Source organism: Polyodon spathula, chromosome 23 (genome assembly GCF_017654505.1).
Source record: "Polyodon spathula isolate WHYD16114869_AA chromosome 23, ASM1765450v1, whole genome shotgun sequence".
In the NCBI taxonomy this organism is placed as follows: domain Eukaryota; kingdom Metazoa; phylum Chordata; class Actinopteri; order Acipenseriformes; family Polyodontidae; genus Polyodon; species Polyodon spathula.
Window position 1 is genome coordinate 2513788 of NC_054556.1, and position 27019 is coordinate 2540806.

General features: G+C 42.8%; 3 protein-coding genes across 9 annotated transcripts in view; all 3 read left to right on the forward strand.

Annotated features, from left to right (window-relative positions):
* LOC121297988 (ras association domain-containing protein 1-like) overlaps positions 1-7996 on the forward strand; it is a 24626-nt gene extending 16630 nt beyond the window's left edge. For 2 of the 3 annotated variants that reach the window (XM_041224657.1, XM_041224658.1), the window contains 4 exons: positions 5408-5512; positions 5622-5910; positions 6287-6402; positions 6722-7996. In XM_041224657.1, coding sequence (XP_041080591.1) covers positions 5408-5512; positions 5622-5910; positions 6287-6402; positions 6722-6868 — 657 coding nt within the window. In that variant the 3' untranslated portion in view covers positions 6869-7996. Of the gene's footprint in view, positions 1-1426; positions 2877-5407; positions 5513-5621; positions 5911-6286; positions 6403-6721 lie in introns of those variants that run through there. The other variant, XM_041224659.1, reaches the window with a different exon arrangement.
* A 1313-nt stretch (positions 7997-9309) lies between these two features.
* On the forward strand, positions 9310-13519 carry LOC121298186 (tumor suppressor candidate 2-like). 3 transcript variants are annotated; one of them, XM_041225122.1, is made up of 4 exons: positions 9310-9511; positions 9988-10190; positions 10609-10729; positions 11151-13519. In XM_041225122.1, the coding sequence occupies exons 2-4, from the start codon at positions 10042-10044 to the stop codon at positions 11214-11216; spliced, it is 336 nt and encodes a 111-aa protein (XP_041081056.1). In that variant the 5' UTR covers positions 9310-9511; positions 9988-10041; the 3' UTR covers positions 11217-13519. The 3 variants fall into 3 exon arrangements, with proteins under 3 accessions (XP_041081056.1, XP_041081057.1, XP_041081055.1); XM_041225123.1 differs by having other exon boundaries at positions 9310-9441; XM_041225121.1 differs by having other exon boundaries at positions 9310-10190.
* A 6089-nt stretch (positions 13520-19608) lies between these two features.
* On the forward strand, positions 19609-26244 carry LOC121298022 (hyaluronidase-2-like). 3 transcript variants are annotated; one of them, XM_041224737.1, is made up of 5 exons: positions 19609-19906; positions 20014-20069; positions 21561-22551; positions 23933-24022; positions 24300-26244. In XM_041224737.1, the coding sequence occupies exons 3-5, from the start codon at positions 21637-21639 to the stop codon at positions 24690-24692; spliced, it is 1398 nt and encodes a 465-aa protein (XP_041080671.1). In that variant the 5' UTR covers positions 19609-19906; positions 20014-20069; positions 21561-21636; the 3' UTR covers positions 24693-26244. The 3 variants fall into 3 exon arrangements, with proteins under 3 accessions (XP_041080671.1, XP_041080669.1, XP_041080670.1); XM_041224735.1 differs by having other exon boundaries at positions 19609-20069; XM_041224736.1 differs by lacking the exon at positions 20014-20069.
* Positions 26245-27019: the final 775 nt, after the last annotated feature.

Below are 27019 nucleotides of genomic sequence, written 5' to 3' on the forward strand. Positions count from 1 at the left end.
ATCTCCATTAATAAATTGGGCACCTTACAGGTTTCCTTGCTTACATCCGATAAGGAGGAGCTGTTTTGTTGAAGTGAAGAAGCACTTCAACCTGCTGACACCAAGATAAGCTTAGTGGAGAACACCAATCGTAAAGCAATAAAAACAAAAGGCTTAAAAGAACATTAGGTGTGTGTGGTTTGAACAGAAATGGTGACACCAGGGTGTCAGGGTTGTTGTCAAGGGGAAACATTTCTGGCTCCACTGCTTGTCTTTTTGTTTTTTTTTACCAGAAGATTGAATGGTTGTGGAGTTAGTGCTGTAAATATACATAGCAGGACTGTTTAGAGCTGCAGTCCTGCCTGAGAGCTGTAACGCTGGATCACACAACACACTAGAATGGTAGATGTTAATGACACAAGAAAATTTGTGATTAGTGGAAAAGAAATTGTTCCTACGTTCACCCAGCATAGCCTGGCAGGTGCAGCTGAAAGGTCCCAGCACTGTGACATGCTTTGAATCTGGCTGCAATAAACTGAGATCTGGTGGTTGCTGTGTGTTTTAAATGGAAATTGATCCACTATCTGAAATGGAAATGCTTGAAAACTGCACACGTGTTCACATTATTTGTATGGATGCTGCTGAGAACACACCAGTAATGGCTCACAGTGTTTGCTGAGAATGCCGTGTTTGGCTCCTTTGCACACACCACGCTGCCATTAACTGAGAAACGTTGGCAGCCTGCTGGCTGTCATTGTCCTGCAGCGGGCTGCTGCTGTTTTCTGGGTCAGTGTGTTTCCTGCAGCCTCTTTCCTTAGGAAGCTGGGCAGGCTGGCTTTGCTGTGCAGACTGCCTCTGAGGTCGTGTCCCGGATTCACTCAGGAGATGCTGGCTCTGCTGCCAGCTCACTCACGCCTGCTTTATACCTGCCTGGTTTGCTTTTGTCCCACATGCAAGCGAGTGCACGGGTGATGCTATCCTGCTGCCTAGACTCGACTTTAAAACAGGTTTTCTATATACTGTCCTTCCCTAGGAATTTGACACGCAGTCTTTGTTATATGCTCAAAGGCTAAAGTTGACTTACCGTTTGGTCTAGACAGGAGCTGAATGGCTAGAATCAACACCCACAACATTTTAGCTTATTTCTGCAGGGAGTGGATTTTTTCTTTGCTCGATCTGAGATGCAAAACAAGTGCCTCCATTGAGCAGATGTTAATTTTGTATGCTCTTTTTTTCTCTCAGTAGTTATATTTATTTAAAAAGTTGTTGCCTGTTGACATTTTTATATGACAGACTGGTATTTAGTCTTCTAAAATAACCAGAGCACAGACACTTGGGGCTTTCCTGACCAGGGATGGAAACTCCCATTGCATAACATTCTGATCCATTCCTGGTTTTACTTGGAGCGTAATAAGACACACCCTGAGCTTGTTACTTATACACTGTGGCTAATCAAGCTCATAGTAAAACCTGGAATGGGTGACAGTGTTTTTCAACAGGAGCCTTATTTCTATCCCTGCTGACTGACCTGTTCATTTTTGGCAGTCCCTATCCCATACAATAACACATTATTTTCAACTTATAAAAGCAACGATGCCTTTAGCAGCAAGCATGACCTGGAGTGGTACAAGGGAGAGGTGAGAGCTAGGGAAGGGCACCCTGGAACCCGAGGATGTTCTGGTCTGGATTATCAGGAACAGCTGATGTATCAAAACAAAACCTTTGCTCCACACATCTCCTCCCGGTGTTTCCTCAGGAAAGCTCTATTTCCTCAAGTCCAGGCTGGGCTTCAGAGAGGAAAGGGAAAGGGAAAGGGGCTGAGCCACCTCTCCCAGAACAGTGAGAACTGCAGACAGTTCCCAGGACAGGGTCAGGCTTGGGAAAGGGACTTCAGAGCAGGGCCTGGGAAGGGTCAGTACGGACCCTCAAACTGAGACCCCAACCCTGCTGGAGTACAAGGAACTTTCACACACCCTTCCACACTAGCGCAGCATGATCTGCAATACAATACTGTACCTGGAGTGAGATTCAGAAAGCGTTCGTGCATCAGTTCTGAATTGGGAGTGCAGTGCTGTCTCTCATTAGCCAAGCTGTAGGGCTGTAATGATACTCTAATGTCGCAATAGGATATGTATTGCGATATGCAGGTCGCAATACGGTATGTGACGTTCCTGACGGGCTACTTGTATCGTGCATAATAAAATCAAATTATCATTTAATGATGGACTATTTTGTTAAGACAAAAAATTTAATTAGACAGACAGTGTATTTATACCAACTATGAAACACATGTATTGGCCATTCAAGACCTGCTTGGTGAACTACGAGCTGTGCTGAGTCTTACTTGAAATCCTGGTGACTGCCCAGGAGATCAGGCTGTTGCATGTATCAGGTACGAATAGCCACCTAATCTACCTCACCAGTTCATCCCACCAGGGACAAACATTCTTAAAGAATTGAAGCATTGTAAGTGTATTTTAAACCATTCTTGAGGAAGATGTATTCGGCAGATACAGAAGGGAAGCATTGCTTTCCAGTACAGCGAATGCTGCTGTTGAGCTGGAGCTGGAGTGCTGGTGTCAGCTGTGATTCTTGCCAAAGAAACTGTTGTAAAACAAGCCTTTCATTGTGAGCCGTTCCTTTTGAACAAAGGAAGAATGCAGTTATTTTTGTATGAATACAGGGCTTTGGAATGCAGAGTAGGAAACCACAGTCTTGGTATTGCATTGCCAGACATGGAGAAAGGAGGGACAGCAAAGCGTTCCCCGCTCCAACACAAGCGCGCACACACACCAGAGGAGGGACCCGATTGGTTAACGGTGATGTCATGGGTTTGCTTAGCTGATGATGAGAACAGGAAGCAAGTCTGATGCAACAAGTGAGCAAGAACATTGTGGGTAAGTAATGCGAGAGAGAGGCAGAGGGAGTGGAACTCGGTGCTTGCTAACGTCACTTTCATTTCAATAGATCCCACAGTGTTCCCATCCCTGGGTCGGTTGACAGTCAGACCCTCCCCTGGCTTCCACAGGCGCGTCATCCCAAAGTTTAAACTAAAAGCTCGGAACTAAAGACGCAAAGAGCGTTTCAGTGCCTTACCTTTCTCCAGTAACATTGATCATTTAGGTTCTGTCTTTACATAGCCTTAAAGACTGGTAAAAGAGAAACATCTAGCATCCATCCCTGTTGTCGATACACAAGCAGGCTAACACATCCTTGCTGTAACTCTCAGCCACAGTGGAGGCTGTGAATCACGCAGAGAGCGATCGGGATTCAAAGCCTTGCTTTAACTGTCAGCCACAGGGGAGGCTCTGAACCACACAGAGAGCGATCGGGATTCAAAGCCTTGCTGTAACTGTCAGCCACAGTGGAGGCTGTGAACCACACAGAGAGCGATCGGGATTCAAAGCCTTGCTGTAACTGTCAGCCACAGTGGAGGCTCTGAATCACGCAGAGAGCGATCGGGATTCAAAGCCTTGCTGTAACTGTCAGCCACAGTGGAGGCTGTGAATCACGCAGAGAGCGATCGGGATTGAATGAGGGCAGCAGCTGCAGAAGGGAGACCCGTCCCGGGGCTGGCTGCTTGATGTCACTCGGGGCTCTGTCGTGTTCACAGCACCGCCTGGTTTACGGCACTCTGGCTCTCTCAGTGCTGCCTTCAGCTCATCTACTGCAGGCTCTGTATCGGGGAAGCAGTGTAGCGGGCAGTGTTGTGTGATACCCTGCCATTATGGGTTCTGTCAAGTCTCCTGTCTGTGAGATTGGATAGTGAAAAACTCGAAAACCACAAATGCAATTAAAACCGTCATTATTTTGAAAGAATTGCACAGAACATTTGTTTGTGGAGGGGGGGTAGGGGGTATTTGATTTGCAGCATGAAATAGTCCTGCCAGCTTGCTTGATTGATTTAGCAGTAAATGAGGTAATCAATCATGTTTTACACTCAATTGTGGATTTCGTGACGGCTATAATTATCTTTGGCTGTAATTTATCTGTATTGGCTAGGGAAAGAGTCCAATACAAAATGTAATACAAACTGAAATTTTTTAAAAAAGATTAGACATTTTATAAAATTTGAATAAAAAAAACAACACCCTGTATATTTAGACACACTTCTGTGCCTGTGGATATCTTCTGTGTATCCACTGCAGTCCCTGTGTGACTCATGATTGGGTGCAAAGCATGCAGTAACATTCTGAAGGGAATGGAAGCCTAATGCTTCTACAAATAGGAACATGACAGTTGCAGCTTAAAGGCAATTCAAATGTTGTTTCATACTAGTTTTAATGAACTGGTTGTATTGATTTTATATAAAACTGGAGCTTCAGTTCTGCATGTTTCTCACTTTGTTTTGCATTCAAGTATAACTTGAATCTGTTTAAATATATACATGTAGCACAGTGTTACTCTGAAGACAGTGGCTGTGCTCTACACAGAGCATGCTAATTTACACAAGCCTCGTCTGCTAGGATGTGGGTTCAGCCCCAGGGGAGGCAAGGCTGTCCCTCTCTGGGAAGGAAGCTGCTCTGTCGGTTAACAGACCGCTTGCATGTGTTCAGCTAAATATAGCCAGAGCCGTGACCGTGTTCAGAGAGCGCTGGCCTTGGGAGCAGTATGTAAACTTTCACATCCACGAACAACATTTTAAAAAGTGATTTCATGTTGTGGGCGTTTTCCTTTTTCTTTTTACAAAGCTTTAAAAACAAATAGTAGGCTTGTACAATTGGTCTTCTCTCAAAATCATGCATTTATCTTAATAAATAATACTTAATAAAAGATAAAAAAAGCATGCTGTTTATTTGTTATACTGCATCATTAAAGTTAATGCTACTATTCAGAGCTACCTTTCATGGTAAAGCACTATTGAGCTATCAGATACTGCAATGGAAAGGCGGCCACCTTAGAAATGGGAGACTGTGCTTAATAAATCAAAAACCTTCCCAGAGATGCAGTGGCAGAGGAGGGAGCAGCTCGTTGGGGAGATGCCTTGTACAAGATTTATGGGAGGAATATTAACATTGCTGCTGGGCCACTGTTGCACTGGCTTTATCTGCTTCCCCTTTCCTGGGCTTGTTTTTAGGTCGTTGTTTCGTTCCTCTTCAGTTTAAAATCTATTCTGCCTGCTGAAGTTCGGCAGCAGACATGTAACGGTTTGCAGGCTATTACTTTTAAGACAGATCAGCTTGCTTGGCCCAATGGCTCAAGAGTGCCCCACCTTGTGGTAAATCATCAGAAAGCTCTATTAAAGTAACAGAACAGTACTCTCCTGCCCCCTTGTGGAATACCAGAGAACACTGGGGAATCAGGCATTTCTGACAGCATGTTAACATGTGGCGCTAAGATGAGGCACCAGGACTGAAAGAAATAAGCTAGCAAACCTTGTTTCTGCCAACGATGTGATAAGGTTGAATTGTCTCTTTTTTTTTTTCAGGACGAGCAAAAGGACCGGGAGAAGCAGGAGCTGTCTCCGAGCGAGATTGAGCAGAAAGTGAGGGAGTACAATGCACAGATCAACAGCAACCTCTTCATGACCATGGTGAGCACACAGAAAGGAACTGGCTTTGATCAAACCATTGCTTCTACAGCACAGCGGAAGATCCCTTGCTTGACTTGGTTCTCAACGCCGTGTGTTGTTTTGTCCCCAGAACAAGGACGGCTCCTACACAGGGTTTATCAAGGTGCAGCTGAAGCTGGTGCGCCCGGTCTCCGTGCCTCCCCCGCCCCGCAAGGCGTCCTCCGTCCTGGAGGTGCGGAAAGGCACGGCTGTGAAGCGGCACACCTCCTTCTACTTGCCCAAGGACACAGCCAAGCACCTGCACATCAGCTCCAAGACGAAGGCACACGAGGTCATCGAGGCGCTGCTCAACAAGTTCACCGTGGTGGACAACCCCCGCAAGTTCGCCCTGTTTGAGCGCAGCGAGCGCGAAGGCCAAGGTGAGCTGCTGTGTGGGATCCCATCGTTTCCAGTGTCATGGATCTGCGCATGCAATTCTTCCAGCTTCTTTCAACTCAGATAAACAAACTCAAAGCTGAGAAAAAGGAAGAAAAATACAAATGAGTCAAATACACCCACCGCATGTTAATCTATATTCAACTTCATTATTGATAATGTGTTAAAAATTGAAATACACAAAGTTTAGTTGCAGTTACCCATAAGGAAACTGTCGTTGAATTGATGAAGTTTCTTTTAGTATTTGTAAAGGTGAATTGGTCAGGTGTTAGTTCATGTTCTAAGGCTGTGATGTTGTGACACAGCTGTGCTGCACACTGGGTCTGACCTATGCGGCCCCTCTTGTTTGTGTGTTTGCAGTGTACCTGAGGAAGCTGCCTGACGAGGAGCGGCCCCTCCAACTGCGTCTGTGTGCTGGCCCCAGCGAGAAGGTGCTCAGCCTGGTGCTCAAGGAGAACGAGACTGGAGACGTGAATGTGAGTGAGGGCAGGGGAGCAAAAGGATCTTAATCCACGTAGCATTCGGGAGACAGGATGTGTAGAGAATCTTTCTGAGGAATGTTAGGCATCAGGAAAAAAGGGGTCTTGCTACATCTATGCAATTTATAGCAGAGCAGTAGAAAAGAGCGCTCTTTGACTTAAAAATAATGTTCTATCATCACCCAGCCAGTATATAAAATCAAATTAAACGTATCTCAAGAAATGCAAGGTCGAACAGAGCAGCCGGCTGTTGCGGTGTTACAAAGAGTCCACCAGGGGGCCCTGTTTCCTTAACCCTGTGTTTGTGTGTCTGCAGTGGGACGCCTTCAGTATGCCGGAGCTGCACAACTTCCTGCGCATCCTGAAGCGCGAGGAGGAGGAGCACGTGAAGCAGCTGGTGGAGCGCTACACCCGCACACGCAAGAAGATACAGGAGGCCCTGACTAGCCACACCCCCGGCTGAGATGCGACGCACCGCAGTGCTGCCAAGAGGCCACCAGGGGGCCTCAGTCGCCTTTTCTCCAAAGATCACAGCTGACCGAGAGAGCGGATGGACACTGCCTGAGTGTGGGTGGTGAAGAGAGCGAATGGAACGAACCGTGATGTGCCTTCGACCCGGAATGAGAGAGAGAATGAGTTGCACTTGTGAAAGAGAGAGATTGTGAGAGACTGGCTGTGTCCAGCAATGACTGATTGCCTTAATAGACTCTTGTATGATTCCAGTGTATTCTGAAATAACATGCAGGGGACATGGAGATGGGGTACTCCCTTAATTTCTTTGGGGGTCACTCCACCCCATCCCCACCATCAGCACTGTGGAACCTTGTTGAAGTGTAAGAGACTGCCAAGCTAGCCACCCGGGTATCCAAACCCACAGTGTTCATAGTGAATGGCTGGACTGTCTGTACAGTACACAGTGTAGGTCACAAGGCTTCTGTGTTGAGAAGCACTTTGACTGAATCCTGTGCTCTGCCCACTTTCGCTTTGCTTTTTATTGGAATAGTAATTCTCAAGTCTTGGTGGGCGGGATGGGAGATTTTACATTATTTACGGTTTTTTTAAACCCTTTTATATTTTAGGCTCTTTTTATATATAAAACATGAAATTTCATATTTGTAATGTTGTTTTTTTTTTTTTTTAAATCCCAAATAACACGTCACATTTCTTCAGTCTAGTACTTTTTGGATGTGTATTTCTTTAATGCCTTTGCGTTACATATTCTAATTGTAATTTGATAACAATTGAAGGATTTAGGGCAGTGTACTGGTAACCCATGTTTGCAGCATGCTATATCCCACACAGCAATGACCACCCTGTATTCAGTTTTAACGAGCCTCAGTCTTTTTCTGTTTTGTTGTTTTGACCAATGTGAAAGCTCTCTAATCTTGAGGATCACTTCAAAACATGGATGTGAAGTTCACTGATGACTTTGCCGTTTTTTCGAGTTTCAAGTTTGATTTTTCTCAGCCCCTTCAATTAAAAAAAAAAAAAAGTTTTTTTTTTGTTTGGTTCTTTTTCATATTCAAGCCTGTGACTATAAATCATGACACAACTTTGTGCCTGAAAAGAGAAATAAAAACTTAAGAGAAAACCCCACTGCAGTGAACTGTGTTGATGTTGCATGCATCTCTGTGCCGGTTTGAAATGTAAACCTCCCTATACATTTCTGCCCTTCAAAGTGTTATCAGTATAATCCCAAGCCCCTTCACCACACACTCGCTGTGGCTGGGAGCCAGTGCGTGCCACTCGCAGAGGGACGAAGCTGCATGCTGGTTTGGAGAGGGTGGGGATCGTGTTCCTGTGCTGCTGAATCCTTTGGAGAATGTAAAAAAGCTGGGCAGTCAACAAAGTCTGAAAAATTCTCACCATGTATCTGAGACCACCTGTCTATAGTGCCCACTCTGCTGTATCCCTGTGACAATGAGACAGGGTAGAGACCACACCCTTCACTGTGAAATAGAACAGGACTGTATTGGAAACTCTATCCTTTTTAAAGTGCAGAAGCATACAGGGTCCTCATAATCTTGCACTACCTTCATCTGTAGAGTACCGATTTGTGAAATGTGTCATCAGTAAAATCCTCAGGTATCAAATTACACCCAAATGCAGTAATCTACAGGTGGTCAAGAGGCTGTGGTTATTTGTTATTGTGGACTGTGAAGCCGACAGCAGGACTCGATCCCTGCACAAAAAATAAAACATGTTAAAATAAAACCAAAAAAGTCTTTAGTTAGCTTCAATTTCGTTGTTTGTTTTTTTCTTTCTTGTTTGCAATGTGTTTCATTTACATTAATAGCATGTTATATATTTTCCTTCCAGGGTAACTTTTGGTGATAATATAATTTCAGGTCCTTCCAAAAGGAAATTGTACAACTTCTTCTTTGATAGTAAATTGGTTAAATTTAAACTAGCGTACCACTGCAAAATGATACAATTCTCCACTTTTAAGAGGCAACTTACATAAGAACATGAGAGGAGGCCATTACGGCCATCTTGCTCGTTTGGTTGTTAGTAGCTTATTGATCCCAGAATCAAATCAAGAAGCTTCTTGAAGGATCCCAGGGTGTAATAATAATAATAATAATAATAATAATAATAACAATAATAATAATTTCGTTCTGTTTTCATAATTTTCCCGGCTTTCCAATTTGTTTGTAAAGTTTTTTTTCTACAGCATTGGTTTAATAAAAGCCCTGTATCTTTTCCCCATGTTAAATGATGTGTTTATTAAACCCACTTTTAGCTGGTCCCCTGACAGGTCGTTACAACAGGTACATGACTGTAAGTGACCTACAAAATGGTCACTCGTGGTCCCTGTGTCCTTGGAAGAGAATGGGGCGTTTCCTCCGACACGACGAGGAACTCGCCATGTGACCCAGGCCGTCAGGGAACGGAAGTGAGGTAGTTCCAGCCGCGTCTCGCCGCGCTTGGTGTTTATATAGAAAAGGGTAGACTCTGTCAAGGAGCTCCTCTTTTATTTTTAAGGAGAGGTGTAGAAAATAGAAATCCGAGGCGTCGGATCTGAGACCCGGACTGGTAGTGAGAATGACGTCTCTATAGTGTATCTGGAACTTGTCTGCACATAATTACCAAACAGTAGACTGAGGTGTATGATGATTATTGACCTGCTTTGAGACAGGCCGCGCAAAACGAAACGCTAGATTAGCATTCATACATGAAGATAATAGTTTAGCTGCGAGAGTGGTAACAGTCACATATCTGACTCTTAAAAAGGCACGGTCGGGTTCGGTTAGAGCATTTAGCGAAGAGCGCATGATGTTACCTGTGTTTGTGTAACCGGCTAAATCACTGACAGGACGCTCGCTGGAGTCTACAGAGTAGTGGTCTTTAACAGAAATATATATATATAATGTAAAATCACATCAGCATCAGCATCATAATAACACGTGATTTAGTTTCCGATAGACGGGAGTCTTGTTAGCTGTAAAGCGCTGTTGTGTGGGTAATATTTATTAGAAAGCGCTTGTGTCGAGTGTGGGTTGACTGTGTCAGTTGATTTTTTTTTATTAGGAACAGACAAATCATTTCATTTTGTGACCAGCATCTGTTTTGGAATTCAAGCGCACCTTCTCTGCTGGCTCTGTCCGGCCAGAAAATAATGTCCCGGCGCTGAAGATGGGTGGCAGCGGCTCCAAATCCCGTGGGTTGTGGTCTTTTGCTGGCTCCGGTATCGGTTCTGATCCAGCCAGCGGTGGCAATGAACAGACCCTGTCCAGGCTTGGGGCCAGCAGGTCGTGCACTCCCTTCGTGTTTACTAGAAGGAGGTACGCATACAAAATTAAGCTTTTGCTAATCTGATTTGTATTTTTTATGTGGTTGCAACTACTTTTTCACTAAAGCAAACTCCAAAAAATGTCTCTAGCATACAGTGACACAGGAGTAGAAACAATTCTGTTTGATCAATTCTAGGTTTCGCTAGAAGTCAGATGAAATGAAAATTGAATATTGCATTTAAATTAGTCCTGCAGCAGTGCACGTTACCTAAACCATCGTTGCCACCCCCTCAAAGACAAGTGTCCAGTGCTGTCCGTCTGCCAGCTTTGACAAGCATGTGTGATTGATCCACAAGGGTCAACACTCTGCTGCCGTGTGCTTTTCTGTTTAGATGTGTTTTTGATTAGTGACCCATTAATTAGGTCCAAGGTCGCCACAGATTCCCAGCAGCCTCTCCCGTCTCCACAGCTCCCTGTATTACGATGAGGATGGAGACCTGGCCCATGAGTTCTACGAGGAGACAATCGTGACGAAGAACGGCAGGAAGAGGGCGAAACTGAAGAAGATTCAGAAGAATCTAATACCTCAGGTGAGCACCTGGCTCAGACAAATCATCACGTTACACAGCTAACAGCAGAGAACACCTTAACCCACCTTTTTAATAACTTCGCACATTGCTAGTATTGGCATAAGAACAGCAGAAAGGTAAAGCAGTAACGTATATCTATCCTGTTGAGATCTGGGTTAGTACTTTTCATCTTGATCCCAGTAAAACATTTTCCAAGTCCACTGCAAGGAAAGGTTGGCTGTAGCCTGGATTGCAGAGCACATCCTAACAGAAGGGAAGAAGTAGTCGTTGGCACTATGTCATGTGATTTCTTTATCTCCCTGTCAGTCCGCTGGATCATTAAGCAGCTTGCAGTCGTGATGTGACCATCTGACTTTCAGGTAAAAGAATTGATAATGGCGCTGAGTTTTTTTCCACTTTTTAATCGTGAAATCCCCTGTAGGGAATGGTGAAGCTGGATCACCCCCGGATCCACGTGGATTTCCCGGTTGTGCTCTGTGAGGTGTGACGGCGAGACGTTTGAAGGAAAGACCACGGCTGATGCTGTTACGACTCTGCCCCCCCCCCCCCCCCCCCCCCCATGCAGTCCCTCCTGAACTTCCATTCTAACCACGGCGCCTCGGGAGTGCGCATGTCCTGGGGGCCATTTGGTAGGCTGGGAGCTCTTTGGCGGCTGCTGCTGTGTCGTGCCTCATGGAAACTATAAACCCCGATCTGCTTGCTGTAAAAAGAAAAAAAGGGGTGGTGTAAGTTTAACACGCTGACCAGCGAGATCAGTCAGGGAGGAGGTTCATATAAAGTGTTGTTGGTTTAGATCCATCCCCCACCTAACCCACCCTCTTTAAAACATACTGGCCTTACTTTCTTTTTTATGTCATGGGTTTCTGAATGAACTTGTGCTCTTTGATTGAATCCTACAGATGTTAATGTGAAAGTCATGTACAGTCAAACCTGACTCTCCACCCCTCCTGGGGCCTTGTGAGTGGTCCCTATATAAAATGGTCTTTAATATGGGTTTGACTGTATTTACTCTGCCCACGGAATATCAAAAGGAAGATATATTGGGAAAAATAAACTTACTTGCTTGTGGGTTTTTTTTTCTTTTTTTTGTTACTTATGTTTTTATGGACCCCGTCTGCTTGAAAAATACTGTTTTGGCAGCCCCATTTTCTACAGATTCTAAATGAAGTGAAGTAAAAGATAGCCGGTCCCCCTTGGCCGAATAGCTCATCACAACAACTGCAAGAGCCCTAAAATAAAACTAGTAGAGTGTGTGTGTTGGGGGGGGGGATTGTACATCACCCTAGTCTTATACATTTAGACAGCAATACCTCAATTAGTGGTCAGGAATGAGTGTTCGTAGCAGTTAGCAATATTTGAATCATTACAACAAAAATAGCGTAATATTTTATGTACTACTCAGTTACAATACTGTGTTCTACAGTAAATTGCATGTTTCTGATGAGATATGGTTAAATTGATCTTTACATCTTAAGATGATTTTACATAGGCTGGTTGATGCCTGTGCGTATATGTGTCACACCTCTATTCAGCTGCAGTAGGTTCCTTTATCAGTAATCATTTTCAGTGTATTGGTCTGTAAGAAATATAAATATGATCATCACTGTATGTATGAGGTGCTGTGACAATGTTGCATCGTAAGGTGGCAGCATAGCCTAAGGAAAGGGCTCCAGTGTGCTTTTAGTTTTGGACTGCACAGTCAATATCATTGAAGTTAATCATTCTCAAAATAGCAATGAGAGAAATGGCTGGGCAACATTTAGCAAGCTTGTGTGTTTTTTGTAATAACACGAGTACTGCCTCCATTTAATTAAAGAAAAAACAAAAGTTAATTCAAGAAAAATTTATTGTAATATGTATTCAGTCCAGTGTGCATGGCTCCCATTTACATTCCTGCTTTGTGTGTTTTAAAAAGGTTCTAGAATGTTTGCTTAAAAAAAAAAAAAAATCCACAAATCCCTGCTGTTCTTGTGCAGATGTCATGAAAATGAAGAGATTTATTTATTCGTAGACAGCAATGTCTGACTGGTGACCTGATCTGCTGTGTTTGCCTCCCATTTTCAGGTGAAATTCAGTCCTGTTATGTCATGTGGGTCAATTTTAACATTGGTCTTTTTAGGGAAATATATAATTTTTTTGCTGGAACTTCTAAATACATTTAGTGACAGTGGGAGTAATCCCTAATGCTGCTGTAGAAATAATTTTAAATGGACCCCATTGCCTTTTTCGACATTGAAATCTAGGTTGAGTCTCTCGGGGTCGGTGTTATGATGCTGTGCCTCAGAAAAAATATCCCTAATCTAATTACCGTGAACTGTGCATTATCCTTGTGCTGATAGCGCCCATTAAAAATTGTGCAGGGTATAATTGAGAACACTAAACCGCGATGCACTCCAGCTAGTGTGTGTTTGGTTTGTTTAGATGTGAAGTATCAAGCAGATGCCTGTATTGTGAAGGACACATTAAAAAGACAAAGTTCTGTGTACCAAGACCAAAGTTGGAAAGCTGTGTGCCGCCCCCTTGAGCACTTGGAACAAAACAAAACTGAAATCTCCCTGCTTCAACAGAATAATGAAATCAAAAAAGGGATGCTGTGTCTTTAAGTACTGTGTACATATGTAGCTGTGGTGTAGCTCTTTGAGTCAGCAGCCCAGTACAGGCAAGGGTAGGCTTTTCATCAATGCGTGTATAATAAATGATATCCTGTGTGCAGCACTAGTACTTATTGCATTTCTGTTTGGGGATAAAATAAAAAATTGAGTAGTTTTTTTTTTTTTTAAAAATCAGTTTTGATTGTTAATATTTATGGATTTTTTTTTAAAGTTAAAAAATGTTTTTGTGTCTTTTTGTTTGTTGTTAAAAGTAATAAAATCCTCAGTGAATTGCAGAATTTAATTTTTTTTTCTTATTATTTTTCTTAATTGTTTCCAACCCTCTGTGGATGGTGTGGATCATGTCATTGTATTCAGATCTTTTTAAAGGTGTAATGGCCAAAGTTTTAAATAAGTGTGTTCAGAAGTCATTAGCATACCGTCCTACTCACAAATCTAGTACTGTTTAAGTTTTCTACATTTTGTTTTCAGTTGGACTGATGAAGACCATTTACAGGGATGGGAATAAGACTCCCATTGCGTAGCAGTTTAATCCATTCCTGGTTTCACTAGGAGTTTAACAAAACACACCTGAGCTTATTACACGCACCCTGTGGCTAATCAAGCTTGTATTGAACTGTTTTCAATACAAGGTGACAAAGTTGGCCAAGATCACTGGTATCTAGATTGAAACCAGTTTCTGAATGTTTAAAAAAATGCAAAGGAAGTACTTTGCATGTATTTTGGTTAAACTTGACCCCATGTAATTGTCAATGGAAAAAAATCTAGAGTGCGTGCGTGGTTCCTGTGGGGTATTATTGCCTGTAAGAAACTTACTTCCTTGGCAATGCGAGCAAAGAAATCAATTTCAAAAGGTATTCCTGTCCAGCACTTCCCTTTCCTATTTGGCAGTTCCTGCAGGCAGTGAGTTAGCAGATTTCCTCAGCAGTGGAAATTGAGGTCTGGTAATGCTGTCACTGTTCACAATGAGGGTCTGTAACCCTCCAGTCTTGCTGTCTTCAGTCTTCTGGGCCCTCCTCATACGTATCTAGGGCTGTGCCCCAAATCACTTAACTGTCCTTCCTTTCCTGTACTTGAACTCTTAAATTCTTATTACCTAGCTGTTTGAATAGATTACTAGCTGTGGTATCAGTAATCTGTGTGCAATGTCCGTTAGAGATCACACACCAAAGGGGAAATAACATATTACAGGTTTCTGACCTCCAGACCAAACCTTGATGTATTTTTCCACTTTTGCCCAACGTTTTGCTCTCCCTCAATATACACTGAATACAGTGACCGTTTCCGTTACTCAGAATGGTTTTCTAAACGGTGCAAGCCTTCACCTGTGTTAACTGCTCGCTCGGTATCCCTATGCATCACAAATTGTTTCGTTTTCCCCAGCAGAATAGAATAGAAATAGAAGAAAACAAAGTGCCATGTAACCATAATAATACCTTCCATACAGGGAATGAGCCTGTCTGTGAGAGTAGTATTGCTCAAGTGTAAATTCAAATCTACCCTAAAACAAGATCCACTCATGATATCTCTCTGGACACTTCTCTAATTAACATCCACAGATATTAATAAAGGTTTTTTAAAACATTTTGGAACAACCCCCCCCCCCCCAGCAGCTGATACAGATCTGAAATATCTTAAGGTTATTAAGAGGCAAACAGACAAGGTTCCTTTGTGCTCCGCAGGCACACACGGCTGCGATTACTGGACTGCCACTTTCTTGGAGCTCTGCGAGTCATTTAGGAGATAATGACTGGTGTTCATTAACACAGTGCAGGCAGGAGAAGCCGTGCCCTTTGAAGTGCCCTCTCCTTTGATGCAGCTCGTTGCAAGTCTCTTTGCACTGCTTCTTGGTATGATGACATCACCCACTTCCTCTCAAGGATGATTATAGCTCTTGATCCACAGTCCTGCTTCAATATGGCTGCTTCTGTGGTTTATCTGCACACACTATCAGCACACTTAAGAATTCCCTCGGATCACAGTGCAGACGTTTTAAACAACCCAACAGTGTTGTAGATCTGGAATGTGTGTTTCCTACATTACGATCTGAAGCCTAAGGGTTCAGGTTTAATTAGCATTTTAGCTGGGGGGGAGAGGTCATCTATTCACGGAATATTACATAAATGCATTTCTTATGGTAAATACAACAATGCAAAGAGGCTTTGCAGTTTGACAATGCTTTCACATGCTTTCCCATACATATCTGTTCTTTACCATGCTTACCTATGATTACACTTTGCTGTGCTTTCATTAAACCACAACAAACTTTCTTTAAAACGTACTTACTGACAAGGTCGTGCTTGCTCAATATCTTTAGATGACATTAAGCTACTGTATACAGTTTCTACAACTGATAAGTCTTTTTCTAACTGTGCCCTGCCTGTGGAGTTTTAAATCATGTCCCTTAGCTAGGAAAAGCATGTCATGGTTAGCCACCTAGAACTGAGTTCCGTTATATTAAAGACTCACAACACAGCAGACAATGTCGAAGAACCTCTATCCTCAGTCTTTACCCCTGTTTTCTGTTAGCATGTCGTTTTATAGTCAAGTTTACACCCTTTACTAAGGAAAGGAGTTCTGGACAGGCCTGTGATTTTCTGTGAATGGCACACACTGGTAACACACGGCATCTGGTGTAAATGTTGTGTCAGAGGTTAAGCTCTTAAAGGCACCGATATTCTAAACAAACCACTTACTAAACCCAGGAAACCCTCAAGACAACGGCAAAATGCAAAATGAAAACACACTTCCAAGTGCTACAGGATACTGAACAAAGACTCTGGCAGGGCATCTCATAAATACCATAGGCATCAACCAGGGACGGGTCAGACTCTCTCTGCCCATCTGTCTGATATAAAGAAATAATATAGCACTATCCAAAAAACACTGTCAACTGATAAACTGATTGTACAAATGTTTAACCTGTCACTTAATTTAGACTGAGTTCATGCATTTTGCTTTACAGTGAAGGCGGTGACTTCTCTTAAACGCTGACCACCGCTAGAAACTCCAACACCTTTGCGGAAAAAAAAAAAAAAATATATATATAGTTATTTTATTATTCCTGTTTGGTACTCTGTCTTCGAATTGAATCCTTTTCTTTCCCCGGAGGTGAAGGCACAAGGGCACAAGAGCGCTTATTCCTCGGAGGGCTTGTTGGTTTTCTTTTGCTGTGTAAGTGTTTTTTTTTTCTTCTGGGGATGTGCTAGTATTGGAAAGGTCTGGGATGCTTGACTCCTTTACCTTGCTTCCTGAAGCCAGCTGAGTCATTTCATATCATGTAAGACAGAATTGTTTCCCACATGTTTCCTGTAACATTGAATCCTCAAGAAAGCAGTAATTACCACATGGCAATACCCTGCTTGTACCGACAAGCCCCCCAGAAGGACATTATCAGATAGGAAATATTGCTTCCTTGGGTATTAATGCTGGAAAAAAGTTTTACAGCTCTTTTCACAGCTGCTTGATGTAAATGTAGGTAAGATAGTCTACGATTAGTTCTGATCGTCTGTAAAAGCAGCTGTTAGACTGTTAGTACAATATTTAGTTTGTTTTGTGTATGTCTGATTCCCTCATTATTTTAGGGTTCTCAGGGATCATACCACTATACCCCACAACAGTCATCCCTTCTTGATTACTGACAGCAGCCTCGGTTAGATATCCCAGGGGGGAAAGCAATTTCTGTATAATCTATTTTAAAGATAAAGACTGTGAAACTCACAACCCGATTGGCTGAAACAATCTGTGAGGTTAATAAAGAAACCGGCCGTTAACTGGGAGAGATAACTGACCAAAGTAGTTTTATAAAATGTCCAGTGTGAAAGATCAGATCTTCATGTGCTTTACACTAACAAGGAGCCTTGTTCATGAGTGTTGACAGCTCCACTTCATCAGTGTGGGGCTTGTAACTTTGAGGTTCTACTGTATATGGCTGCTATCCTCCCAGATCTAATTCAAAACCTGCACATATTGCACCACATTGAGATATTCACAAGCATTTTTCAGATAGTCAAGATACACCTAATAAAGGTACACAAACCAGAAACTAAACAACTCAGACATTTCATTAGGGGCTTGTGAGTTGCCTTAAGTTGTTACAATTTGAAGCAAACAGCTTTGAGAAGCCAGACGATTGTGTTCTAAAGTATCAACATGTTTTATTGAGTAAATAGACCATTTCAGATCTAGGAAACACAGGCTAACCTGAAGACATTGTACCTTAAAGAATATCTTTAAACAAACAGCTGCGCTCACAGACCTCAAGGTAGCAGCGCTGTCCAGAAACAATAAAGAGAACATGAATCCCCTCTTTCATTAAAGGAGTGGAAATGCTTCCTGTAGAATTCTTGCAGGCAATTTAAGTCAAGTTGCCGGGGGAAGCTGGGATAAGGTGAGGCTGTTGTGTTTTCAGCTAGCAATGGAATTATGTCATGACTGTGTGCTTTGGGAACTTCTGTGCAGTCTGATATTAAAGACGTGGGTCTGTTTCAAAGAAGATCGTCTCGCTTCTAAAATATCTGAACCTGATTTCCATGGTCCTCGTTTCATGTGGTAATAAAAATAAGTGGGCCAATAAATCAGCCCTGGATGGAAACACTAGCAGGATTAATACAGAGTTAAAGTGCGGCAGTATCTAGATCATTAAAATAGACCCCACACATCAGATCGGCCATCACCAAAGGTGCTGTGAATGCTTATTTAAGGCTGATCTCCCTCTTTCAAAGTACTAGCTGATAAGTTCAGGTGGCTACTACATAGTTGCCAGAAATGCAGTTTGTCCTTGAACTTTCCTGCTGTTCCTATAATGTACTCACTTTATAAAGCACTGTGTGATGAGTAGACATTTTGATTGATGGTAGCACTTTTTTGTGTTTTTTCCCCCCTCCTCCAAACTAGATCTGGGTACAGGGAAAAAATAATCCTGTGACTAAAAACTAGGAGTCCTCGAGTTGTAGAGAAGCAGAGGACGTCCAGTAACCTCTATAACCACCCCCACGCCACACCACTGCCTGTGCGGTGTGATAACAATCAGAGGGGCCCCCATTGTCCTTATTTCCTGGCTGAAACTCCCAAGAACGGAATCAGTTAGAGGCAGCTACCGTCAGAACAGGATGCAGCCATTCCCTTGTCGAATGACATCGGCAGGCGAGTCAACATTAAAAAGTGACAACAAAGGAAGGAAAGGCGTTATTTACTCTTAGTGCAGGGTGGAAGTGTACTGTGCTGCCCCACTCCAATAAAACAAACAAGATGCCAGAGAATATCCCATATCTTTCAACTGCTGCTGGTCAGTCAGTCTGTTACAGCTTATGGTTTACAAAAGCCAAGATGTGAAACCAGCTTTTTACAAAACACTTGACAGCACAGCCTCTACCTGTGTGATAACACAACCTGCAGGTTAAATAAAGGTTAAAATAAATAAACAGATGCCAGCCAGCATCGTGCCTCCATGCTTTCAGAGCGCTGAGTACATACATTCCTCAGGGCAGAGAGGTTGTCATAGCAACGACTTGGAAGGACTCTGTGTCGTTCCAGTGATTTTAACCCCAGGGTCACATTTATCAGGGAAGATTTTCTTACCCTAACTGGAAAAATACAGTTTTTATAGCATTAGTAAGAAAGAAAGTAATTATATTTACAAATGGGGATCCAGACTTCCAGTCTCAAATATCGATGTATTCAAAATTAAATGTTGCAAGCTTTTTTCTTGTAACTGTTCTTGTAGCTTTTTCTTGTAACTGAATATATATAACTCAGATCCTTAAGTTTTTTTTTTTCACTTCCTCCTTTGTGGGAAATTGAATTTGCCACATAAACCGGAAGAGAAGGGTGGAGATTCCTAATGTAATTCTCCTCAAATAATAATTGAAAAAATCAGTTCCAGATTGTAACGGTTTACATATACATATATATATATATATATATATATATATATATATATATATATATATATATATATATATATATATATATATATATTTCACCATACGACTGATATTATCAGTACCATAACAGATTTGGTATTACACGGCCGTTTTCTTTGTTTACGGGTTACAATCATCAGAAAGCTGCCAGTGTTAAAGTTAATGCATTCTGACTGTAAAAAGTTTGCAATAATTTTCCTTCACGGCAGGGAGCGCGTGCTGCCTGTGGATGCTACCAAAATGAAACGGGGTGGGGGTTATAATAAACAATACACAGCCAACAAAACCGTTTATATGTTATCATTTAAAAGTCAACGTCTTCTCTTAGAAGAGCCACTTCTGGGTTTTTTCCAGATATCCACACCAGATACACTTCACTCTAACTCTTATCTATGCTCCGTCACTGCCAACTCCACCCGTTCCTTCTTATGAAACGTGCCGAAACTGGAGTCTTGCATTTTTAGCGTGCCGTTTAATAAAAGCCTGGCTGTGCGCACTTTGCTAGAGCATTTTTTGTCAAGTCTGAGCATGTGGTTTGGACTAAATACACGAATTAAAAACAAAACAACAAAACTTTAGAGTACCAGCACGTTTATAAAAAAAACATATACAAGTTACAAGGAGGGATACTACGCGCCGGGGTATGGTGATAACGAAGTTTTGTTAGTAATTTTTTTTTTTTTCATGACTCGTGTCGAGTTTGGTTCATAGTCGCCGATTTTTCCACGGGGTATGTTTCTTATTCCAGGTCATCGTTTCCAGTGGCCGAGCAAGCTGCATGCCCGTTTATTTTCACATTTTAAGGTAACGCACACTGAAAATGTATTGTACGTTTGTTTAATTTGGAGCGCTGTGGGAAGCAATGGTCCTGTTTTGATTAAGAGCGCGCTGCACAGTTGATTTCACAAGTAGTTTTTCAAAGTACTGCAAGCGGAATTGTAGCCAAGTTGCAACCGTTGATTTACTTAATGTGGCTGATTTATTAGGACGCTTAGCTCCTGTGTGGTCTAGCGGTCCAGTGTCGTGTATGTTTGTCGGGACAGGTGTGTTTTATGCGTATACCGCCGTGTGCGCCAACATAGTGCTAATCAACTGACAAGATCGCACTGGCTGTAACTGCCCGAACTCCGCATTTTATAAGTTATTACGCTACTTGTTACTTTGAAACCAAATGTTGGTTGACGATGGTCAATTAATCATTAAAACAAAAGCACGCAATTTGCAAGAGGTTTGTGTTTAAGTATTGACTACACCACCCTATAGGTATTTTTTGTATGCATGCAGTCCCTGGTTTAGATTGGTTTGCATTCTTTAGTTTTAATCTTTAAAGCAAGCATACCTTTCTGCTTGCAAGCTTAATCAAGCTGCTTATTTTTATAGCAAAGGTGGAGGGGGGACTGCTGCTCAGACACTTTGAGAGCTTGCTTTTCATTCATTTTACTTTAAAGCAGGGGACTCCAATCCTGGTACTGGAGAGCTAATGGCTCTGCTGGTTTTTGTTTCAATCAAGTTCTCTGTTACTTAATTGCACCAATTATTGGCTTAATTAGTCAAGATTAACAGGTGTTCCACATGTTTTGCTCCGATGCTTTAAGACTCCTAGAAAACCCGCAGGATAGGGGCTCGGCAGGACCAGGGTTCGAGGCCCCTGCTTTAAAGTCTTGCTACTGCTGTCGTAGATGGATAGAAACTTGACAAGCTGTGACGCTGGTAGTTCGGGCTGCTATCTCTTGATATAAAACATATTATTGCATGCAAGTGTCTGTTGCGAAGTAAAGCGAGAGGTACAGTGCAGGGATGGTGGTAAGACTCCTCTTACATAACAGTTTCACCCACTCCAGGTTTTAACATGTACTTGATTAGCTCCAGCATGTCAATAAGCTCAGGTGTGGCTTACAAAGCCAGGAATGGATCAAACTGGTATGCAGTGGGAGTCTTATTTCCATCCTTGCAACAGGTGTAGATGGGTTTTAGTTCTTGCATTGAAATCCAGCAAGGGCAGGTCTGTGGTGTGTTCAGCAGGAGGGCTGTGCCCCTGTCTCAAGCATGTTTTTGCGATCATGGGTATGAACTGGAAGTTTTAGAAATTGGGAGTGCCTGGCAATAGTGGCTAATCTTCCCATTTAAGTTTTTATATAGACCTCCTATCAAGCCTGGTTTGCTAAGATTTTGATCCAGTGTAAAATGTGTACTGTTATTTTATGTAACAACAAACAGACTCCGCACAAGAATACTGTGTGTAAAAGTTTTAGATTAAACGTTACAAATATTTTCTCTTATTTACCATCTTTTTAGATAAACGTATTGCTGTTACTGTTAAGTGCCTACCACCTAGCTTAAAAAGAAAAAAGAAGAGAGGGTGGGAAAAAAGATGTCATTTAGAATTTGTCTCCTCTTGCTGGTGGAGCTCTGGGCATGCTGCTGGAGTGAAAGGTTGAAGCCAACCAGTTACCCCATCTTCTCTGAAAAGCCCTTTGCCTTGGTCTGGAATGCACCCACTGAGGACTGCAGACCGCGCTACGGGGTGACGCTCAATTTAAAACAGTTCCAGGTCACGGCTTCGCCCAACGAGGGCTTCGTGGGGCAGAAGCTCACCATCTTCTACAATGACCGCTTGGGGCTTTACCCCTATCACACCGAGAAAGGGCAGCCTGTCAACGGGGGGATACCCCAGCTCGCCCGCCTCCGAGAACACCTGGAAAAGATGCCAGAAGGGATGGACAAATACATCCGAGATGCCCAGTCCAGTGGTCTGGCTGTGATCGACTGGGAGGAGTGGAGGCCCCTGTGGATCCGTAACTGGGACACCAAGGACGTTTACCGTAACATCTCGCGCTCAATGATCGCCCAGAGGAACCCCGGCTGGTCCAAGGAACAGGTGAACAAGGTGGCCCAAGTAGAGTTTGAAGCCTCTGCCAAGCAGTTCATGCTGGAGACCCTGAGGACGGCCAAGAGCCTGCGGCCCAACCGGCTCTGGGGCTATTACCTCTACCCTGACTGCTACAACCACGACTACAAGAACAGCCTGAAGGACTACACTGGCCGCTGCCCTGACGTGGAGATCAGTCGTAACGACCAGCTGGACTGGCTGTGGGAGGAGAGCACAGCCCTCTACCCCTCCATCTACATGGGCACTGTGCTGCGCTCCAGTGAGTCCGGCCGGCAGTTTGTGCGCAACAGGGTCAAGGAGGGCATAAGGCTGGCGTCTGTCGGGGAGGGGCTGGCACGGCCGGTCTTCGTTTACACACGGCCTACCTACTCTAACGGGCTGGAGCTGCTCTCTCAGGTGAGACTGGGGTCAGACTTCTGAACTGTGTGTGTGTGTGTGTGTGTGTGTGTGTGTGTGTGTGTATATATATAAATTGGGGATTGTACACTTTATATAAACTGACTTACTAATGAAGTAACTTATGGATGTATACCTCTGCAACTTCATAAATAGATGTTTAAAAATTGACAGAATGTACTGGAGAACTATTTAAAAAAAAAAAAAAAAACTTGATCCATTTCCTGAAATCGCCAGTATTCTTTGAAATGGGGTTGTATTTATGGTTCTAATCACAAGTTTCTGTTTGTGGTCTCCTGCCATCAGTTCATATCATTAGAAGTGCTGCTGCACTTCAGGGACATCATGTGCAAACCCGCTGGCTGATGTCTCTGTACTCACTAGTGTTTCACCTGCTTGTCCATGGTTGGGTGTGGAGCAATCTGCTGAACATCTCTGTAACTAGATGACCCTCTGCTACAGTGTGAATCAATGGCTAGCAAACAAACCAATGAGGAATTTCTGTGAATGCCCACTGAAATTCATCTCCTTTTTGTGATGTCCCATATTCCTGTGTTTTAAGGGAAGGGTTGAATTAGGTTGGGGTGGGGGTTAGCCAGGTCATTGTTTTTGGCTTGTGCTGTCGTGGGGTTAACTGTCCTCTGAAATAGTCCTGTACCACCAGTCCACCGCCTTCTAAAAGCTGTTCCTGAATGCAGGTCTAGCAGTCTGCTTTAACTACAAATTCAATTTGAGATGCCAATTGTGTCTTTCCTGTAAAGCGCCCCCTGCCTCACACTGTAACGATAGCACAGAAATCCCCCTCTCTCACTGCCATGAAATTGGGATGGAATCTTTTCTGTTCTGGGTTGTCCCGGGGAAACTTTTTCCCCAGGTTGCAGCCCCCCTCACTTTCAGCGAAGAGCCACATTTCTAAAAAGTTTTAAATGCCCTTCTTTGTACTTTTTGAAACTGGGGAGTTGTTGGTGTGGAGTTTATTTTCCTCTGTATTTGAATTTCAGAAGATCGTTTCAGCAAATATTTTTGCTGGCTGAGTAAAACAAGAGTCCTTCTGGAAGCAGAAGAGCAGTGATCCTTAAAGGGCATTGATCACATACAGGGGAGTTTAGTTCTACAGTAACATTTTCATGTCAACATCAGTTTGTTGTCAACAACTAAATACAGAATAATCATTTTGCCATAGTTCAGCACACTAGCGTGCCTGTCTTTGTGTAATATCAGAGTAGTACCATGACTTGGTCACCTGAGCTGTCTGTCGTTTTCCTAATGAGGTACTGGTGTGACTTATTCGACTCCCAGTAAAACCCCTAGACTGTCTAAATGCACGAGAGCTTTTCTTGAAGAATGATTGTATAAAATGCCTGTTCATTGCTCTCGGTAGATGGACCTGGTCTATACCATTGGGGAAAGTGCAGCTCTGGGAGCCGCCGGACTTATCTTTTGGGGAGATGCAACTCATGCCAGCAGCGCTGTAAGTTGGTCTTTATTTGTTTGTTTATTTATTTTTTTATTTTTTTATTTTTTAGGTAACTAGGTACCAGACATGATGTAGCAATTTGCATGCTTGTGAAATTCCTGTCGAAGACGTCAGCCTTGTTTTGTTTATTTTTTCATGCTGCCTGGCAGTGAACTGGACTTCATCTTTTGCTTTCCCAGTGCCTGTGTCCTCTCCCTAGTAGAACTTCAAGGCTCTGAGTGGCTGTCTGCTGTGTAACACGTGAGCTGATGTTTTCTCCCTGTGCTTGCAGGCTAGCTGCAGGGTGCTGCAAGGCGCCTTGCAGGGGACGCTGGGGAGCTACCTGCTCAACGTGTCGACGGCAGCGCAGCTCTGCAGCGGCTCGCGGTGCAGCCTGAACGGGCGCTGCGTGCGGCTCAACCCCAACACCAACACCTACCTGCACCTGAACGCCCGCAGCTTCCAGATCACACAGGAGGGGGGCAGCCTGGAGGTGAAGGGGGAGCTGAGCTCCGCTGACAGGGATGACTTCCGGAGGGACTTCATCTGCCAGTGCTACAGTGGCTACAGCGGGGATTCCTGCGGGGTTCTGGAGGCTGGGGCCCAGAGGGGTGCTGTACTCTGTCTGACACCCACCATCGCCACCCTGCTGGCAGTGTTGGCTCTGCAGGTTCTCCTCCAGTAGTGCTATGAAACAACAAGAACAGCATGTCAAGGACAAATTAAACTCTCTAGAGACTCCAAACCAGCATTCCTAATCCGGTAACAACTTTCCCAAAGGATAAATTAATTTGTAGCTATTACCAATGTGTCCAGGGGTAACCAAAACAGTAAATAAACAATCATGACACAAATTCGTATCTTTCGGAGGAGGGTAATTAACCTATGAGAGTATGCGTTAGCCAAAGAATAAGTCGCAATTATTAATTATGAGTGCATTCTTCCAAAGACTTTGGTGGACCATAGCTTTCATCCTGAAGTGCAGCGTGAAATATCCAAAGATTGTTTCTTTTTCTGCACGCCATTGTGTGTCAACTTTCTCAAGATAACACTGAACAGTGTCATTTTCCAGGGTTTAAAGAACTTTAGTCTCTATACCTCAACTCGGTGCCACCAGTATATACACACTTTACCTTAATTCAAGACGTGATTTTCTTGCAGGCAGTGTAAACTGACTTACAGTATTTGTGTCCTAAAATCAGATTGCAAGCAGAAATAAAGAAAGACGAGGTAGTTTGTAAACACAGCTGAATTTTTTAAAACTTTGCTAATATGTTCAGATACACAATTGTAAAAAAAAAAAAAAAAAAAATGAAATCCAAATCCTTTTAATATATTTGCTTTAAAAAACAGAAGGAAATAATATTGAAGGAGGGAGGGGTGTATCTGGAAACTAGTTCAACCACAGCTTGTTTATTAAAAATCAGAGGGAGGAGAGAGTTTGTAAAGGTTCTTTGCAAAGACAAGTTAATCTCTGGACATAAACCAAAGATAAATGTCAATCCGTATCTCAAGGCTAATTTGGACTCCACTCCCTGTTCTGCATCCCTCTGTTTATTGTCTTGGATACAAGACTTCAAGCACATTCCACCTCCTTGACAGGAATCTTTGTTCCGTTTTCCTTTTTGTACATTCCACTTGCATGTGCCGCTCCACTCTTCCACATTCAAAGGGTGTGCCTGTTTTTTAACAAGTGCCTCTCATGTTCTTCTTCTGCGCTAGCTTTAACGTTATTTTCAAGGACGAAAAAAAATCAAACTGGAAAACACAATTGTGAAATAAAACCTCAGCTTGCGAAAGAACACGCTCACCCCTTTCTGATTTGCTTAACACTTACGAAACATCCACTGCTGTCTTTGTAAGCGATTCGTGGCGTTGGGTTTTCACAGGCTGGCTGAAGCACAATTGGGGGTGTGTTCTAAAAACATACGGAGGCTGTTTCAAACACAGGTAGTTGGTCACTGACAGTTAAAGAAACTTTTTACATTTTTGTTAACTTTTGTTTTTGCAGTTTTCATGATCTCCTGATGCCAAGCAATGTAATTCTTGATTTATGAGTGCAATCATATATAAAGAAAAGCAAACTGGATTTGTATTGTTTTTTTTTTTTTGCCAACTAGAATGATCTGCAAATGTAACCTGATCTAAATTATTGTTTGAATGGCAGGTGTTCTTATGAACATTTTGTATTTGTATTGTTTTGAATACAGTGCTTAAATATGTTTTCATTGATGATATACAGCTTTGTTATGGTGGTTTGTTGCTTTCCAAGGACCGCAAAAGCAATGGAAATTTCTTCCATGGGGAGGGGAACCCCAAAAAAGCAACATATAATATTATTAATATTTAAGCTAATCTGTGTGATGAATGTATAACCCTCTATTGCTGCAAGCTGATGCAAGAGTGTGTCTTTCTGGCTTACATGGTTTTGTATAATTCATCATGATTGTGGCACATTGCTGCTTTAAGTTCTTTTAGGTGACTGGGCAGAATGTTGTAGCTTTAAACAAAACAAACCCAAGTCATTTACAGCCCAGAGCAATGGCTGGATCCCTGACCATACTGAGTCATCATATAAAGTTGCAAGCCTATACTAACCTGCTGTTTCTATGCTTCTATTTCAGTGTGATTTAAAGAGCTAGACCTAATGCTACTGTGTGTGTGTGTGTGACTGATATCTGAATCACAGGGCTCGACATGCACACCAATCCGCCAAAGAAATAGACCTTCAACCGCGTCGCAGGTCACACATGAAATAACCCTGTTGAAGCTGCTATAGTTCAATCAGGCAAACACATAAGACTAGCTCTGCATTGTAACCATGATCTTAATTACTTGCACCGGTGCTAAATTAGGCACATCATGGAGGACGAAGACCTAAGCATGCCACCTAAATAAGGTGCAATTATCAAGTCTCCAAAACATGGATGTTTAATGAAGTGAATGACAAACAGCTTCTTAATTTACTGTTTTTATCAGTTTAATTTAATGCTTGAACTCTGTCAAAACTGA